At 38.1% G+C, this 17,071-nt stretch overlaps 1 protein-coding gene across 1 annotated transcript in view; it reads right to left on the bottom strand.

Moving 5' to 3' along the window:
• Zfhx4 (zinc finger homeobox 4) overlaps positions 1 to 17,071 on the bottom strand; it is a 179,509-nt gene that overhangs the window by 5,501 nt on the left and 156,937 nt on the right. Inside the window, exons 7-10 of the mRNA XM_076835975.1 lie at positions 11,717 to 11,850; positions 11,297 to 11,497; positions 10,670 to 10,787; positions 4,699 to 10,119 (exon numbers count right to left, since the gene is read on the bottom strand). Of these exons, the coding sequence (XP_076692090.1) occupies positions 4,699 to 10,119; positions 10,670 to 10,787; positions 11,297 to 11,497; positions 11,717 to 11,850 (5,874 nt within the window). The remainder of the gene's footprint in view (positions 1 to 4,698; positions 10,120 to 10,669; positions 10,788 to 11,296; positions 11,498 to 11,716; positions 11,851 to 17,071) is intronic.

The raw sequence follows: 17,071 nt of genomic DNA, 5'->3' as shown, positions 1-17,071 counted from the left end.
ATTCAGTTTGATAGACCTCTGAGAGTCATGGGACTTAGACCTAGCCCGAGGGAAAAATGTAAAGTAATGGCGTTGGATTTAGGAACCCGCACTCTCATCTTCCTTGCCTTTATTCCTACAATGTCTGGTTATCTCCTTATGCTTTCCACTTGTTTCTCTAAAACATTATATTCACAAGAATTAAATAAATGAATATACTATTACTGAAAAGTCTCAATACGTACTAGATAGATCATTTTTGAGGTTTCCTACCATGATGTTATGATTTCTTGATATTCTCTGCTGTTTTTCATTTAACAGAGGATAATATGATAAGTCAAAAGGAATTAGTACCTAATTATAAAACTTCAAGCCTGAATGATTTGGGTGGAGAATATGTTATTTTGTTGTTATAATGATTCTGTATTGGTCGCCAGCCTCTTTGCCTACTCACAAAAGCCAACCTTAGTTCTAGGTCAAGTATAAGGGTATGGCTTCCTACTAATTGCATCCCCTTCTACCAAGTATATTCCCCCCACCCTTAAATTTGAGGCATTGCTAGCTCACCTATCTCTCTAACATCAAAATTTAAGACAAAGAAAATTTTAAGTAATTAAGAAATTAAAAATATAGCGACTGTAATTAGAAAGCAATATGGGATCAATAGTTGTTGACTGAGGTTTTCCCATTACACTGTGTCTACCTGTTCCTATGTAGAGGTCATATAATGAAGTAATGGAAATTTTTAGAAGACTGCAATAAGAATTCTAAATTATACAGACAGAGATTATCAGGGATTTTTAGAAATTTAACATCTTGAGAAATAAGCTGAATTAAACAGTTACTAAGTAAAACTTTTAGGAAAAAAAACAGATGGAGAAATAATAAACTATGAATATTCAGATTACTTGTAAAAGATATAAACCATAAACATTTGTAGTAAAAATTTAAGTACCTAGGATACCAAACCTAGAAGAGATGGATAATAATCATAATACAGAATTAGAGATGGTAACTCCAAACCAAATGCATATTCAATTTTCATTTATTTCATCAAGTTATGATGCTGATAATACATATTTTTTTCTGTTTCTTAATTCCTATTCCAGCTCCTATAAATTTACCGTAGATCAAAATAAAGAGTTTTTTTTTTTCTGTGATAATATCATACTATCATAGTTTTTTTTTTTCCTTAAACAGCCATTCCTGAAGGTAATGCTTTCTGAAGAAAATGCAGGTTTCACAACACACTTGTGTGTAATTTCAAGTTTCTTAGACGTTGATGTTGCAAACTGATTTTTGAGGTAAAAATTAAAATAAATATGTACATATGGCCAGCGGCAATTGTGCTAAAATTATTAAGAACATACTCTTATCTATATTTACCTCAAACAATGCAGTTTACAAAAAAATACAAAAGGCATATTCTCACATTCCATTTAATGAAATTAGGCTCAGCTGTATTTCCAAATACTTGTAGAACATTTAAAATCCAATACTGTTCAAAGTAAGAAATAAGTTAAAAATAGAAAATCAAGTAATTTTTACATTCACCTTGAGCAAAATGCCAAAGGACGCCAACATTGTAAAGGATAAAATGTAAATTTAAAGTTCTCTAATTTTTTTCCAGGTATACAAGAATATAATATTCTGTTGCCACTCTTCATTTTTGTTTTCATTCGATCATGATAGAAACACTAAAATGTGAAAAAAAAAATTGGGGGTGTAGCCTTTAGACACACTCATTACTTTGCAGCATAGTTCACATTCACTGTGGTGCTTTTTAGTGATTTCCTTCAAATTAAAATCTGGAAACCCACCTTCAGAGGGATGGGAGATATTTAAAATAAAAACTTTATCAAACTAAATCCTACTAAAATTGGTCCAAAAGGAACCTGTCATAGTCTCAAAATACAGACCTATTTTACTTATGAAGTAGTTTTCTCCGTTAGATTTCACTTAGCTGGGAAGTCTCTCACTCCCATAATGCAAAGGTACTTGATGGCTAAGAAATGATACATAGGAAGAAGATGATAGAAAGATGAAGAACCACTCTCTGTTCCATCAGGTGGTTAAAACATTTTTCTTTCCTCACCACAAGTAAATTAACCTAAAGAAGATGTGAACTGCAAGTGTGGGAGCTCAGGCTCTCAGATGGAGCCCCACTGATAACTCTGCTGTGCTAACATTTAACATTTCTCACAAACAAAGGACTAATTCAAGAGAAATTGCAAACTCCAGTAGGTAGCAATGTTCATGGAGCTTTTCTCTTTACAACATCCCCAGTCGGTTTTGGTCCATGATTTAATAAAGCAACAGATAAAGCACTGATTCCTGGTGTGTTTAAAGATATTCCTAGCCGTGGAGGACTTGCCTCCAACATCTTTCCTGCAATGTTGGCAATTATAAAAAGGGCCATATTTCAGGGGAAGGATATAAATTATTTTGATGGTGAGTAGAATGAGGAAAAATATATAAATATTTCATAAGCATCCCTGTCCTTCTGTCTCTCTCTTCCTTACATGCCCATGTGGGCCAGTATCAGAGTGGCAAACCAGAAGGGCAATAGGCAGAAGGATCCACTGTTCCAGCAAAGACCTGCTGACCCAGTAGAGAGAGAAACAAGATGCTTTGGTCGCTACTTGTGGGGTGACAAACCAATCATCAATGAAAGCAGACTTGTTGATTACAGACACTTCAACTGTTCTTAACCCATGTGAAATATCAAAGAAGCCCTCTATATTATATAACTGATGATAGAAATTCTGCATAAGACACTTTTCTATGTGTTGTTAATAATCACAGTGGTATAAAAGGGGGAACCACAAGGTAACAAGACAAATACCACATTAAAAAATATTCTGTCATTACATTGTTCATAGAATACTTATGTTTGACTTAATTAAAATGTACAAGCAAAACATAATTGAAGTTCTAATATTTAAGGCCCCAAGATTATCCAGGCAATTAAGCCCTAGCTACTTTCAGGGGATAGGGAATTGGTGTGATGGCTAAAGGAAGGGACATTTTCCTGGCAATGTTTTTTTTTTTTTTTTTTTCTTTTGCTGCTGGACTCTATTCTCCTTTCTAAAGACGACAAGTCATTAGGGACAGGAAACCAGAAACCCTTTGAACAAAGGGGCTATTATTGCATATCATTGTTTCCATGCCTGACAAGCTAAAAGCTAAAAGGGGAGTAACTTCTTAATATTACAATAGCAATTTTTCTTTTTTGGTAAGAGAAGGATGGAATTGGAAAGCTTAAAATATATGTAAAAATCCAATTTATGAAAATGAAAAAGAACCCTTTCCTTATGTTCTTTGTGAACTTTGTAGATATATCTAATTAGTAAAAGCTAGATAAGTTTCTTTAGAACATCAAATTTTCTTCTTAAAAAGACAAAATAGCAGCTGGGTGCCGTGGTGGCTCATGCCTGTAATTCCAACAGCTCAGGAGGCTGAGGCAGGAGGATTCCAAGTTCAAAGCCAGTCTCAGGGAAAGTGAGGGGCTAAGCAACTCAGTGAGATCCTGTCTCTAAATAAAATACAAAATAGAACTGGGGATGTGCCTCAGTGGTTGAGTGACCCAAGTTCAATCCCTGGTACCCCCCTTCCCCTAAAAAGACAAAAGAACCACTGATAATTTGAAAATTGAAACTTTAAAAAAGAAATGACAAGAGAACTATGTTTTTCTATTTTGGGGTGATACGTAACTTTTGTTAATATTTTTGACTGCATGATAGTTTAATGCATAATATTCAATTTATTCAAACTAATATAATTGAACACATAAACTTATTCACAAAATCTAAACTGCTTAAGTTATATTTCTGTTAACAAACACAGAACTGAATTCAGCATTGAGGGGCTGCCTCAAACAGCCCAGTTTGTTATGCCTTAATTATAAAACTAAGCTGTGGCAGGTCAGATAAGTAGCAAGGCATGGGATAACAGTAACCAGTAGCAATGGATGCTACAAAATTCAAAATTTCATAGTACTACTGAAGTACAATTATCATAGAAGTCATAAACTTTAAATTATGACTTATTAAAAGTTATTAAAAGTTATTAAACTTTAGATATGAACTTTATTACGAGCTAAGTGCAACACAGGTGGATTTCTGTGGCTAGAAGGCCCTCAACTTTTGAACTTCGTTGCACTTATCAGGCAGACAAATTGAAAAAGAAAAAGAAAACAAAAATTCTGCCCCTTGGAAAGAACATAAATTAAAAGATTGATGAATATAATATTTAATGTTTTGCTTTCTTAATAGGTATATCAAATATTATGCAACATGTTTGTGTTGGAACGTCATTTGAGATGAGTATTGAAATTGATATATACAAATAATATTTCTAAGGTAAAAAAATATAATGATAAATTAATCAATACATTGCTAAGAATCTGCTATGATCTATCTAGTCTTTATTTTTCTTCATGTGCAGGTTGATCTACTTCTTGGTTATTAGAGCACTCTCTCTCTCCTTCTCTCCGCTATCTCTCTCCTCTCTCTCTCTCTCTCTCTCTCTCACTCTCTCTCTCTCTATATATATATATATGTGTGTGTGTGTGTGTGTGTGTGTGTCCAATAATTTATAATTTATTTGTTTCACTTACTGAAATTAAAAGAAATCCAAATTTACCCTATTCTTGGTCACTTGTGATTGACTGCTTAGTGCCACCTATTAACTAAACTGACTTTCCTTTAAATGACTTACTGTTTGAATTTTGTGGAAATCCGGGCAAGGAGGATGGACCGTTCATTCCGGGGAGAAGCACTGGAGGAAGGCCAGGGAGTCCCGGATAGGCTGCTGGCAAACTGATACCATGGAGGGAGCTGCTGTCCATCATGCCTGGCTGCTGTACAGTTAAGCCCAGAACATCTGAAGCTTTCTTTATTCGATCAAGTTCTTGCTGTGCCATCAGCTGCCGAACAGTAGTTGGAGCTAAATAATCTTTCTCCCGATCCAGCTGACTGCCCACGGTCTCTCTCACTTTTGAAATGTGCTGTTTGGAGAAAATATGATCTCTGATGGACAAGCGGGCAGAGTATTTCACCCCGCAGAGAGTACACTCTGGTTTGGTGCCTTCCGTTCCACTTTGATTAATCATGAAAGGCTTCCCTATGTTGATTTTAAATTTCTTTTCTTTTGCCCTTGCATTTTGAAACCACACCTGGACCACCCGTTTGGGCAGACCAATCTCATTGCCCAGCATTTCACATTCTTGCATGGTTGGCGTTCGGTAGTCACTGAAGCAAGCCTTGAGAACCTTGAGTTGAAGATTGCTCATCTGGGTCCTGAAACGCTTATGACCTGGCCGATCATTACTTTTGGATTTAAAAGGGTTGCTAGACCCAAATGGATTCGGTGAGCTGGGGTCAGCTATGCTGGAGGTTTCACTGCGATCAGCGTTGTCATCAGGGTCATCTGTGATATAAAAGCTTTGGTCGTGGTCACCATCTTTCTCATTGAAATGGATTGATGGACTGGTAAGTGAAAAGAGAAATTTGTCATCGCAGACCTCAGTTGTGGGTGTGGTTGCTGGTTTTGGCAAAGCATCCAGAGTTTTTGGCTCTTTAGGAGAGAGAGCTGGTTTCACATCTGCAGAACTTCCTGTGGTACTTTCCATCTCAGTGTTTCCCTCATCTCCAGTGGTGGCATCGCTGATGGCTGTATTGATGGACGAAGTCTCATCAAAGTCAGCTTTAGTTTGATCATATCCAGACTCAGCAGGAGGGGCATTTAAATTCTCTACATCCTCAGGACATTCTGCTTTAAAAGAAGAAGGGCTTAAAAGATTCTTCGGTGACAGCTCTGCTGTTTTACTAACAGGTGTTGACACTGTAGAAGCCAATTCATTCTCACTCGATAGATCAATTTTAGTTAATGGCAAAGACGGATAATCAAAATAAATGTATTTCTGTGGGCTTTCTCCTCCGTCCTCTGTGGATATTAAAGGGCTTGGTGGCAAGCTGTAACCTGCCTGCTTTCCTTCATTCCAGTGCCGAGAGCGAATGTGGCTTTCTAAAGCTGACTTTGCCTTAAACAGGGCTCGGCAGAATGGACACCGTTTATGAGACTGTGCTGGACCCACTGCCCGGAACTGGCCTTTCCTTTCTCGTGCACGTGTATTCTGGAACCAGACTTGCACGACTCTTTTTTTCAGCCCGACTTCACGTGCAATATGATCGAGCATTTTGCGGGTAGGATTGGAGTCTAGCAAATATTTCTCATAGAGTATTTCCAGTTGTTCGGGGGTGATTGTGGTTCTCAAGCGCTTATCACGGTGTTGGTCTTCACCGCTATTCCCACCCTCCTTTTCGCTGCAATTATTATCTTCTTTGTCATCCAGTTTCCTTTTAAGGGAAGCAGCAACGGTGCCTGGGGTGGTGGCGGCGTGGGAGGAACTGGTCTGAGGTGGCATTTGTGTGAGAGAGCTACCCAGCAGCTGTCCAGTCATCAGAGGGTTGTTGGGATCGAATATCATGTAGGGCATGTCCAAGGGCCTTTCCAAGAATGGAGAGTGAAGGAACTGGTTTTGAGCAGCGAGGAAATGCATGTGCTGGTGCTCCTGCCAAAGTTCCAGCGTTGGGAAGGCAACGGTACACTGATCACATTGGTACTGGAGTAACTGTGGAGGTAGACTGTTCTGGAGAGAAGTCATGGAAATTTGCAGTGGACTGGAAGGGACTGGGGTTTGAGAGGCCGAGGGAGGTCTTCCAATAAGTTGGGGTTGTTTGGGTGGCTGCAGCTGTGGCTGGGCGGTGGGCGCCTGCGGTGGGTCTGTTGAAGTCGATGCTAACGATGGGGCTGGTTTGGTGCCTTGAGAAGGGGGTGAGGGGTCACTCTGCTTTGGCTTTTCTGTGGGATAGTCAGGTTTTGGAGAAGCCTTCTCAGGTTCTGGTTTGGGTGACGGAATCAAGGGCGTGCTAGTCCCTGAGCCAGAACTTGCTGCAGGGACAGTGGAGGTTTTGGCTGCATCCGTTTGTCCAGACACCGCACAATGCTTGTAAACCACCTGATCTGTGGCATCCATGGAGTCTTCCGTCTGGCTTTCATCTTGGGCATCGTCATCTTCATCCTTATAACACTGTTTTTTCTGATGTGTAATCAAGTCAAAGATCCTGGGGAAAACCACATTGCACTTTTTACATTGGTACTGCATGTTGCTCGTTCGAATGTAGCGTTCGTTCGTGAGTTCTCTCTTTTCATTGTCTTTAGTTTCTGCTTGGTTCTCATAGCTCTTTCGTGCTTTCTGCCTGGCGTTCTGGAACCATACAACAATAACCCGAGTGGGTAGATTGAGAACGGTAGAGAGTTGTTCTATTTCATCATCTTTCGGGTAAGCGTTGGTGTCAAAAAAGTCTTGTAGAACCCTCAGCTGGTAGTCGGTAAACCTTGTCCTCGAAGACCTTTTGCTGAAGGAGGCATCCGATTTGTAATGTTCTAAAGAGGCGGGCTGTGGGTCAATTCGGATATCTTCCAAAACAGTGATTGGAGGGTTACTGAAGTTGTATGGGGAATCCTTATTTCTCTGTCGTTCCTTAAAAAGGGTATTTCGAAACCAGTGTTTGATAACTTTTTGAGAAAGGCCAGATTTCTCTGCCATTTCTTGGATCTGTTCTTCACTTGGAGAATTATTGATGTCAAAATAAGCCCTCAGGATTTTTAGTTGATCGTCTGTAATTCTTGTCCGGGGGCGTTTGAACTGAGAATGCCTTAAGAAGTTGGGATCTAACCCGAGCTGCTGCTGGCAAAGTTGAGTGAGATCTGCTGAGAGAGTGTCCATCTGTGGCAGCTGCAGGGCAAGCTGCGGGGGGAGTGCGGGGTGTTGCACAGGTTGCATCATGATGGAAGGAAAGAGCGGAAGGTCCAGAGAAACAGGCAGCTGGACCTGGGGGGTAGCAGAAGGTGGGGGTGGAGGGGGAGGGGGAGGAGGAGGAGGGGGTGGCGGAGGGGGCGGGGGAGTGGGTGGTGGAGCTTGCAGAGGGGTAGAAACCGTGCTTGGGATTTTCACGGGACCCATGGGAGATGGCTGTGGGGGAGCTGGCGGCAGGGGAGGAGGCGGAGGTGGAGGTGGAGGTGGCGGTGGCGTTTCAGGGGAAGATGGAGAAATTGGATAAAGCTTGTCATAGGCCTCCCTGTACTGACGAGCAAATTTTTCTAGTGCTCCGTAGGGAAAAAATTGCCCATGTACATGCTCTTGGTGACTCTTCAGGATGAGAACATTGGAAAACAATTTACCACACGTTCCACATTCCAGTTTGTCAGTGTTTTCCCCTTCGCCACTCTTGTTCTTCTTCTGTACCTTCTGCCTGTTTTCGTTATACTGGATGACTAATTCAAAACCAAAGTTTTCCAATAAAGCTTTGGCTGCATTTCCTCTGGCCCCCGAGGCTATTCGGGGTGGAGGGATGGATGGTTCTGAGGATTTTTGCTTCTTTATGTCTTTGCCTTCTTTGAGTCCTTCACCTTCATTTACAAATTCTTGCTTTGGTTTCTCTTGCTTTTCGGCAATTTCTTCTGCTTCCTTATAAGATGGTATGTCCTTCATGATCTGGCAGTCTGTATTGGCTAGATTGCTTTGTTCTTGTTTCAATAATTTGCTTGGCTGCTGCTGCTGCTGGGGTGGTTGTGGCTGCGGCTGCTGCTGCTGCTGTTTCTGAGGCTGCAGCTGGGGCTGTGTGGCTTGGTACTGTTGTGCTTGCTGCTGTAGAATCTGGAGTTGAGTTTGGCCAACATGATGTTGCGTTTGAATCTGCTGCTTCAGATCCTCAAGCAAGGAGCCAGCCATTCCCGTCATGCCCGGCATACCAAATGTGGCAGAGCCTGGCAAGCCCAAATCTGGACCCAGACTGAATTCCGTCCCAGGTATGTAGAATGGAAAGAGAAACTGAGGCTGCTGAAACTGCAGCAGTGCTTCTGGAGTCATGGGAAAATGAGGCAAAAAGGCTGGGTTTAGAAACTGTGGCTGAAAGAACGCAGCTTGCTGTTGTAACTCATGCTGCAGTTGCATCTGAATTTGTGCTGGTGACTGAGGTGGGTGATGTGTAGGCTGAGCAGAGATTAATTCAGGAGTTTGCTTTTTATTTAATTCTTTGGCATCTAAGTGAGTATCTTTGCTGTTGACTGCTGCTAAACTCATGGAATCTAACATCCCTTGGCCAGGGCTATTTACGTTTGCTGCAATGCTGTGTCCACTGGCCACATGCCCGCTGGGCTCCAGCTTTGCAGCCCTGGCCTTTGTCTGGTGGAGCACAGACCTCATGTGGATTTCCAATGTCGAGCTTTGGCTGTATGCAACATTGCAGATGCTGCACTTGTAGGGTTTGTTGTCTGTGCTGCTGTTGGTTTCTTGTGGGACAGGACTGGAGGCTTCCTGCAAAACCTTTTTCAACTTATGCAGGTGAGAGACTGAATTATAATGGACCAAAAGAATGTTCTTTTGGGTGAATGACTCTTTACACACTGTACATTTATATGGACGAGATGGATCAAGGAATTTTTCCATTGTAAAATTGGGCCCTTTTCTAAAAGGTAAAGTCCGCTTTGGTTCAGAGCCCAAGTCATCTGGAATAGAACTACTATCACTTCCTACAGGACTTGCCTTCCCTTCATGGTCCACCTCATACTCTCTCTCCATTTCCTGTTCTAAGCCATGGTCATCCTGGGCCATAGCTTCACTTTCTGCCCAAAGTTCACCATTCACGGGCAAGGAGGCATAGAGCTGTTGAAGTTCAGTCTCACTCAGTTCTGGGTGGCCTGCTTCCAAGTGTTTTTTTAAAGCCTGGAATGTACGGAAACTACGCTGGCAGAGGTTACACATTGTTGCAGCCCGAATTGCATGATACTGGGAATGTATCTGAAGCTTCTGCATAGTTTTAAAAGCCAAGCTACAATGGTTACAGCGATACTTATAAACATGGCGGTCAGAAACAGAGAGAGGTTGCCGTTTTTGCTGTTCGTTTAGTTGATCTTGCAGTGTGTCAGGGATTTTCACATCCTTACTGCTATTTTTATTCCATTCCAATATTTCCGGGGGCTCTTTAGCTGGTTTCTGCTCCTCACTCTTTATTTCCACGCTAGCCTTTGAATCCTCAAGACCTGCCATACTTTTCTCATCCATTGGGCTTTCACCTGTTCAGAGAAAGCACAAACCTCTGTTACGAAATCTATGGCTCCAATATCAATAGATTGTAAATAGGATAAATATAAAGATCTCTGACTTAACTGATTCTTTGGATATTTATTAAGTAATTAAATGTTACTTTAAATATTTACTAAGTAACTACTAACAGCACTGGACTGGATCCTGAAGACATGATAATGAGTAAGAATTCATCATCAATCTTGGGGAATTTCAGGATAGGGAAGAAAACAAGTCAAAAGTAAAAAAAAAAAAAAAATACACTATGCTACAATCGGCATGATACCAAGGGCCATAACCTTGGTGTTAGTGAATTAAAACAACATAGAATATTCTTGGCTGTTCAGCAATTAGATTTCTCAAGGACAGGTGGAGATAACCAGTTGTCAAATATGTCTTGGAAAATAAGGCTCATGGAAACATTGTACATTTTCTTCCCTTCATGCTTTTTTAAAAAAAATCTTTAATGGTAAGAATCTTGGCGCACTTGGCAAGTCCCTGAGTGCTTTTTCCACTGATCTTCATCATAAGCTGGAATACCTGTATATTTCCCAGATGCCTCCGCTGTCATGGCTGCAGGTGTGTCCCGCTCTGACTTCTCAGAGGCGGCTGCTGGCAGCAGCATACTGTTTGGCATCATCATGTCAGGGACAGGCACCTTTAAAAACCAAAAGGGTTCCAGGTTAAATGTACTCCAGAAAATCATAAATTCCATCACTTCTCCCATTTGGCAGCAGGATATCCCATTTGCATTGTTCCAACCAAAGCAGGGACATCTATCCCTTCAGATTTCAGACCAATGCTGTTACAATGCTGTACTTTTCTTTCTCTTAATTATGGTTTCAAGCCTTTTGTAGGTCTATTTTTTTATAATGATAATCAAGAAACTTTGAAATGCAAAGTGCCCACATAAGTCATTTGATTAACATTACAGATATAAAAAGACCACAAAATACGTAATTAATTAGGCTATGCTTTGTATCATATTTTTTTCCTCTAAGCAAAAGAGACCACAAATGGGCCTCCACTGTGATTTCTATAACACAGTCAATAAAAGACCTTTCAGTAGCTCAGAAGAAATAAATTTCTACCAACCCATAATTACATATTTGCATTGATAGTTTACCCAGATCATGTCACACATGCATCAACATTTGGTATCCTTACTGTCATAAGCAGCTTCTCCACACAATCTGGAGACACACTGTGCAAATGAGTCAGGTGCAGCTGGAGATGCATTTTGTTGCTGAGGACGTCCTGGCAGAGAGGACAGCAGATGACTGGTTGCACTGAGTGCTGCGACAGCACGTGCATCTGGATCCGACTTTGGTCCCTACTATTGTAGTTACAATAAGGACACTGATAGAACTGGAAAAGATTGAATAAACATGACCTCTGTGAGTTAATGTATTTTGATGACTTCAGAACTTTGGCAGTAATACCAAGTGTTAATAATATTGCCCTTGGACATGTCTATGTGCATTTCAATCACATGGAATTTGGGGGGCTCTTAAACTATTAGTAACAGGTAAACAAACAGACAAACAAAAAGAGATTTCCACAACAAAGGAAAACAACATTATTTACCTGTTCATGACAGAATTTATTGTCCTCTGAAGGTTTTGACCTTTTTGTTGCAACATCCTCTTCTTTCGCCAACAGGAGTGGCTGGGTGCCCCCAGCTACACTGACTTTTAGCTCCTTCTCTGGTGTGATTATTCCTGATTGCAAAAAGAATAGAGCAACTCAAATTATAAACATGATATCATAAGTAGAAAATTATGTTTTTCAAATAACTGACTCTCAATTAACTGAGTCACAAAAAGAATTAGGCAAGCACTTTTAAATGATGCTCAGATCAAAAGACAAGAAACACATCTTTTTTGTCCACTGACTAAGTAGACTTTATAAATATATTTTCAAATGTACTCCTGTCTCATGTTTAGATAACCCTAGGTGGCCTTGAGAGGTTTATCAATAACGTGTGCTCTCTGGTGTCCCAGAATGCCTTCATCGCATTAAAACCAATCTATTCCCATTCACAAATACGAACTCAGAAATTCATTATTTTTACTAATATCTAATCAGCTATTTCTTTTCGAAATCTCTGAATGAAGAGAATATTTCAAAATTCTGAGAAGAGCTGGCTTGACATAACTCAGGAACTAAAATATTTTGACATCATTAATGGATTTAAAAATCAAAAGGTTGTTAAAGCAAACCATACATTACATTGCTATTGCTATTGCTATTAGGGATATTGTTTTTGCTGGAGATGTTTTAGCACTTGGCTGTACACACAGCATTATAGGACAAATCTTAAGAAGACAATTGCTTTATGAGGTTAATCCAAATACTTGGTGTTAAAGACGACTTAAAATTTTGCCCAGATGAGCAATGTAATATGGTGGAGTCTCACACACATCAAAGAAAAGAGCACAATTCTAATTTCCCAATCTAACAGAAAATTCTTTCCAGCATCAATTTGCCCGATAATCTCCTCTGTGAGGCTGGATATTACAGCGACATTGGGTAGGCATGTCACATACATCTCACGACAAACACAAAACCTCATTTACCAGCCATTCCAATCTCATCATAGCACGGCATCATCTGACCTTTTTTCTGCTGTTTATTATGAGTATTTCTAATTTTAACTTTCAATTTTCACCATCTTCCAGTCAATTTGCAACTAAATTATTTCCAGGGTGAGGACACTATCACTGGACAACTGGGTGCAAATACATCTTGAAATGCAATGAAGCTAAACCATTGATTGCTATCAGACCCCGCGTAAATATATAGTCCAGGCGTAATCTGATTGTATGCTGTGCATGAAGATTTATCTTGATTTTTCTTCAATCCACATGCAGTTCATATAAATGAATAAATTGAAGCGATTTTTTTTCTTTTTTTTCAAAATAACCCACTTTTAATTTAAAAATAAGGTCAAGGGTGTTTTGGAAACAAAATAAAAATGAACAATATTTTTACTCTGGGTACAGATGCATAATATATACCATATAAATAAATTCAGAAATCTCAAATTCATAACAAATTCAAGGGTTATACTGAGGAGACTAAATTAAAATAGAATCTAAATGATATAATGGCAATAATTTTATTCCTTTAGGTTTGCATTAGTTCCTGACATACAGAATTAGTGCTGAGTTTTCTACAGATTACATTGATATTGATTTCTGAATTTATAAACATTGGATTTTATTTTAATTAATACTTTTTTTTCTCTATTTACATATGCTGTAGAGAAATTCAAATTCTTTTTAGATGTTTAAAAAATAACCTGTCATATTTGTATTTGAATAAACTTAAATTTGAAATAAATTTAAAGTCTCATTATATTGATTAAAAAGTATCTGATTATCTGATACCTAAAGATGTGCTAAAATTGGGGATGTTCATCTCACAATTAATAAAAATTCATTTTTCTTTCTCAAAGGAAAGGCAGAATATAATTTATGCTTAGTAGATGTTAAAAAATTTACAAAAACAATGTGATATTTAATATTTGCAAATTCACTGTTTACGTATCAGATCAAGTTGTGCAAAATTGACTGTCATTAAAATCAGCAAGTGCCTATCAGTTGCCTTCGCCTGTGAAATTTTTCTTTAAAAGTTTCTATTAATGAGTAAGAATATGCTTCCTTAGAAGATGAATACACCATGATGTACCCCTTTTCATTATATTTTGCTCCTAGTAGAATTGGACAAGGCAAAATTATAAGTCCATTCAAGACTATCACAAAAAATGTTGAAAAAAAAATGTCCATGACATTTGTTGCTTGTAGGCCATTTGGAGCATGAGAAATAGAATAAACTTTCCAGAAACTTTTATTAAATGTATATTCATGGGCTTAATTAAAAATACACACACACACACACACACACACACACACACACAAATGTGTATCTTATCCTGACATTGATATCATAAAAGAGAATAAAAGACCACACATTAGGGTGCCTGCTTGTAATCTCAGCAGCTCAGGGGGCTGAGGCAGGAGGATTGCAAGTTTGGGGCCATGCCCATCTCAAAATAACAAGTGAAAAGGGCTGGAGGTTTAGTTCAGTGGTAGATTGCCCAGGAGTTCAATCCCCAGTAAACCAACCAAACAAACAAAACCATAAAAAAGTATTAATTTCAAGATTTGAGACATTTTACTAAGCCTATACAGTGATGTGTGTTTTTTGGTATAATTTATACCCGTGTATTAAGGAAATATTGCCTTTATTTTATGCTTATTATATTCATCAAAAATATAATTGCTTTGGGGGCTAGTTTTGTAACTCAGTGGTAGAGTACTTTCCTAGCACGTGTGAGACAATAAGTTCTATCCTCATCACCACATAAAAATAAATAAATAAAATAAAGGTATTACATCCATCTACAACTAAAAATATCTTAAAATACTGTTCTGTGTTGCATCAAGAAAGGAAAGTTTAAGTTTTAACTATTATAGGGCTATTTGGCTAATTAACTGCATTCATTGAACCACGAGTGTTCACATAAGCTGTGAAGTTTCCAAAGACCATTTTGCTTTAAATTAAGAAGCTATAAAATTATAAATAAAGGCTAGCCTGCCTAACTTTAGCTAGGTGCCCTAGAAATGAAAATAACTCATAGTAAGTAGAAGGAGAGAATACTGAAGTATAATAACATATGACAAAAATGACTCTTAAGCTTGAGGAGGTTGGAAGGACTATTTTTTTTTTAAATATATCCTTATTTTTATTTATTTATTTATTTTTATGTGGTGTTCAGGATCGAACCCAGGGTCTCATACATGCAAGTCAAGTGCTCTACCCCTGAGCCACAACTCCAGCCCTGGGAGGACTATTTGTAAAGACAGTAGAAGACACAGTTTACATATATTTGTCTTTTATACTCAGAGGGGTGTTATCTCAAGTTTAATATTATGCCATTCCTGGCAAAGTACAGGAAATTTGCTTGGTTGTTTTTCCTGAATTCTAATTTCCTAGACATGTCTTTTATTAGATAAAGGTCAATTAATTTTAGGAAGGTTCTGATAATGTTCTGTGATTAGTTAGTTTGTATTTGCAAACTTAAATTTGAAATAAACCCAGTTTGTTACCCTAGACCAGAAAAAAAATTGAAATAGAACATAATATATTTTGTGACATAAAGGACATCACAATATTCTCAAAGAACAATGTCATTTTAATGAATTTTAACTAAAAAATGAAGTCAAATTACAAATAAACACTACCACATAGATGAGCCAATGATTATCTGTCAGTTATAGGATTAGCTAACTTGCATGAGATTGCTAATATAAAAATGACATAATTCATTTCAATTCAGATGCCGCCTACTTAATAACTCTCAATCCCTAAAATACAGAAGGTTGTAAAATGGTTTATACTCATAACAAGTGAGGAAAATCCAATAATGCATGTGTACCCCTAGCAAATCTTGAAAAAAAAACAATAAAACAAAACACTGAGTTATTATTTATGAGTCAATATATTTGATAAAGTTTGAATACTATAAAACTTGGATATAACAGATGTTATTCAACTCTAAATAACTCTAAATTATAATTACCAGTACAGTATTCTTTCTAATGAGAGTAGAATGAAAGGATAATTTTAATTGCAATAATGAAGGTTAATTTCCATCTTTCCTCATGTTTACTCCCTTATTAAAAAGTGGTCCCCTTAGCCACGGCAGAGACATATTACATTTTCAATGCAAATGTATTAATCTGGATAAACTCTATATTAATTCTTGTACTGCACAGAGCTATAATTTGGATTATAATTAATCTAAAGTGGCACTAGATTTAAATGACAATATAAATGAAGCATTAGGAGGCTTTTCTATTATGGATGAATATTCAACAAATATAACTTGCATATTGCCAAGTCTCATTTTGAGAGCTCCAGTCCTACAGATTAGTGTCAGTAACACAGCACAACAGCTTACACAAACATAGCCTTCCTAACGTGTGTTAATTCCTTCGTTTTTAAAAAGTTCTATGTTTAAGTGGGGTCAAACTGTTTTCCCATCTAACATATTAAGATAGTAATTACTTTATAATTTTGCTAATATTCTTTTGACAATTTTAACTGATATAATATATATGTATATAGGATATGTTATGTGGATTGCTATTTAATCATTAGAAATATTTACAAAGAAAAAAAATCCATGTAATAATCCTTTAACCTAATAATTGTCAATTTAAAAAGCATAAAACCTTGTTAAAAAGGTCATGTTAATTTCCAATAACAAGAACTGTCTTGAAGGCTAGGAGATTTCAAAGCTAAAGATTTGCATCTCAGCATTTGCTTTTAGTTGGTCCTTGCTTAGAGCTAATTTTTATCCCTGTAGATACACCTGGGGAAGCTTTTTTATGGGAATAAAATTTGTTTTAAATAACTACCATTATGCAATATTCTGTGTCCTCTCAGACACCCGAGTCCTGTCTGTATGGTACAATTAGGCACCCAAGGAAGGACCATAACTCATCAGGCCATTAGGGAGTCATTGGGTCCATTATTTATGCAGAGCAGTGAACAGCAGCACCAGTGGAGGTAGAGCCCTGCATCTGTGGTATGTTCGAAGCAAGACTCTTTCCTCAATGGTAAGATTAGATCCATTTTGAAAGGATTCCCAGAATCCATCCTTCACAAGGTACTAGACATTAGATATTTAATACTGCACCTAACGTCCTATATCAAAGTATTACATAGGTGCTCAACAAAAGTTAATGTGATATCTGGGTGTTTTACACAGGCTTCTGAAGAAGAAGAAGGATATACTTTGCAATCTGTTTTTGTACTACTCTGAGAAAGTCATCACTAAATACAGATAGATCCTGCTGTCCCTGAACAAATCAAGCAACTAGTCTTGATGACGTCCATCCTAAAGAGAGTAAACGGACCACCTTACTATTT

The sequence above is a fragment of the Callospermophilus lateralis genome, chromosome 16, assembly GCF_048772815.1.
Source record: "Callospermophilus lateralis isolate mCalLat2 chromosome 16, mCalLat2.hap1, whole genome shotgun sequence".
NCBI lineage: Eukaryota > Metazoa > Chordata > Mammalia > Rodentia > Sciuridae > Callospermophilus > Callospermophilus lateralis.
Note: the sequence above shows the minus strand (reverse complement) of the source record. Positions and strands in the feature narration are given on the sequence as shown.